At 44.8% G+C, this 1,921-nt stretch overlaps 1 protein-coding gene across 1 annotated transcript in view; it reads left to right on the forward strand.

Moving 5' to 3' along the window:
* The window catches only part of DAO (D-amino acid oxidase), a 17,660-nt gene that overhangs the window by 3,762 nt on the left and 11,977 nt on the right, over window positions 1-1,921 (forward strand). The window contains 1 exon segment of the mRNA XM_003803946.2: window positions 10-159. Within this exon segment, the coding sequence (XP_003803994.1) occupies window positions 10-159 (150 nt within the window).

Genomic DNA, 1,921 nt, shown 5'->3' on the forward strand with positions numbered 1-1,921 from the left:
CTTTGGGAGCCCACAGGACAACATTGCTCCCACCTCTATTTGACAGCCTTCTGATCTAGCTCTGATTCTGCCTTTTGCCTGCTGTGATTCTAGCTATGGCTGGTTCAACACAAGCCTAATTCTGGAGGGAAAGACCTATCTGCAGTGGCTGACCAAAAGGTGAGATGTTAAGCTTCTGTCTGACGAAAGCACCTCCCCAGAGACCAGGTTGTAGCAGAAGGTGGCTCATAGGATTCCTCTTCATATTGACCAACCCCAAGTGTTGAAGGAAACCCTTAGGCTAGATGGGGGGAGCTCTCCGTGGTCCTGATCACCACCGCGCACTGAGGCAAGGGTTCTTGCACCTGCACATACAGCAACCTCACCAAAATCCCTAATGTTTGTGTGATAGATTTAAATGATTCTCTTAAGTTTTCCAGATATATTTACATCACCTGCAAAACATAAATTGTCTTTTATTTTTCTATCTCTTCTTTTTTCTTCTCTAGCTGCTTTGGCCAGTATCTCCTAGACAATGTTCACTTATACAGATGATGGTGGATATCCCTGTCTCGTTCCTGACATTAATAGAAATCTTGCAGCATTCCAAATTAGCAAATACTAGCTCGAGAGGTACATTGATATTTATAGCCACATACACTTATATTAAAAAGACTCCATATGTTTCCTGTATATGGAGATTTTTCTTTTTTGAGAAAGAGTCTCATTTTGTTGCTCCAGGCTAGACTGCTGTGGTATCAGCCTAGTTCACAGAAACCTCAAACTCCTGGGTTCAAGCCATCCTCCTCCCTCAGCCTCCTGAGTAGCTGGACCTACAGGAACCTGCCACAATGACCAGTTAATTTTTTTGTATTTTTAGTAGAGACAAGGTCTCACTCTTGTTCAGGTTGGTCTCAAACTCCTGAGCTCAAGGGATTTGCCTGCCTAAGCCTCCCAGAATGCTAGGATTACAATCATGAGCCACCACGCCTGGTCTATTTTGTTAAGATTTTTAAACATCTGGAATGGATGATGACTTTTATCAAGTGATCAAGTGACCTGTGGATATTTCTCAAAATATAGATTTCAGGGCCTCCCTTTATACCTACTGAATCAGAACCTCTGGGATAGGATTCAGAACCCCTCCCCCCCACACACTTTTTTTGAGAAAGGTCTATTGCCTGGAATGGAGGGCAGTGGTGTGATCACAGCTCACTGCAATCTCCCTGGGATCAAGTGATCCTCCTGTCTCAGCCTCCTGAGTAACTGGGACTACAGTTGTGCACCACCATGCCTGACTCATTTTTTTACTTTTTGTAGAGATGAGGTCTCACTCTTGCTCAGACTGATCTCAAATTCCTCACCTCCTCTTGCCTTGGGCTCCCGGAGTGTTAGGATTACAGGCACGAGCCACCCCACCGTACCTAGCCCAGAAATTTGCATCTGAAGAAGTTTCCTGGGTGATTTTAATGATCAGACAGGTTTTGGAACCACTGTGTTCAGACATTGATAATTTTTCTAACTTTGGGACACTTAGGACTTCTTTTTTTCAACTGGTAAAAAAATGCTTCCAGTTTTTCTACCTTGAGGAAATTGTATAAATGAAATAGCCCCAAGGATAGTTCTCCTCTGGGACATTTAGGTAGAGGGGGTGTCCCAACCCTCCTTCCTCCTCATGCCCATTTGACATTGGTTCAGCCCACTCTTCCTCCAGCCTGAATCTCATCCCCTTTGACATTATAAAGCAATATGGTGGTAGCAGGAAGTATTGGGGAGCTGAAAAGGCCTGGGTTTGAGTCCCAATTCCACTGTTAACTCACTAGATGGCCTTCAGCAAGGTCCTTCTCCCATCTTCATCTGCCCAATGAGGGGCTTGGCCCATTTCAGATTTCCCAAGGCCCATTTTGTGGACCAGTGGTCCAGCAAGGTGTCTCATACTAGC

This window comes from Otolemur garnettii, unplaced genomic scaffold (assembly GCF_000181295.1).
Source record: "Otolemur garnettii isolate 467f Iridium unplaced genomic scaffold, OtoGar3 scaffold00038, whole genome shotgun sequence".
In the NCBI taxonomy this organism is placed as follows: domain Eukaryota; kingdom Metazoa; phylum Chordata; class Mammalia; order Primates; family Galagidae; genus Otolemur; species Otolemur garnettii.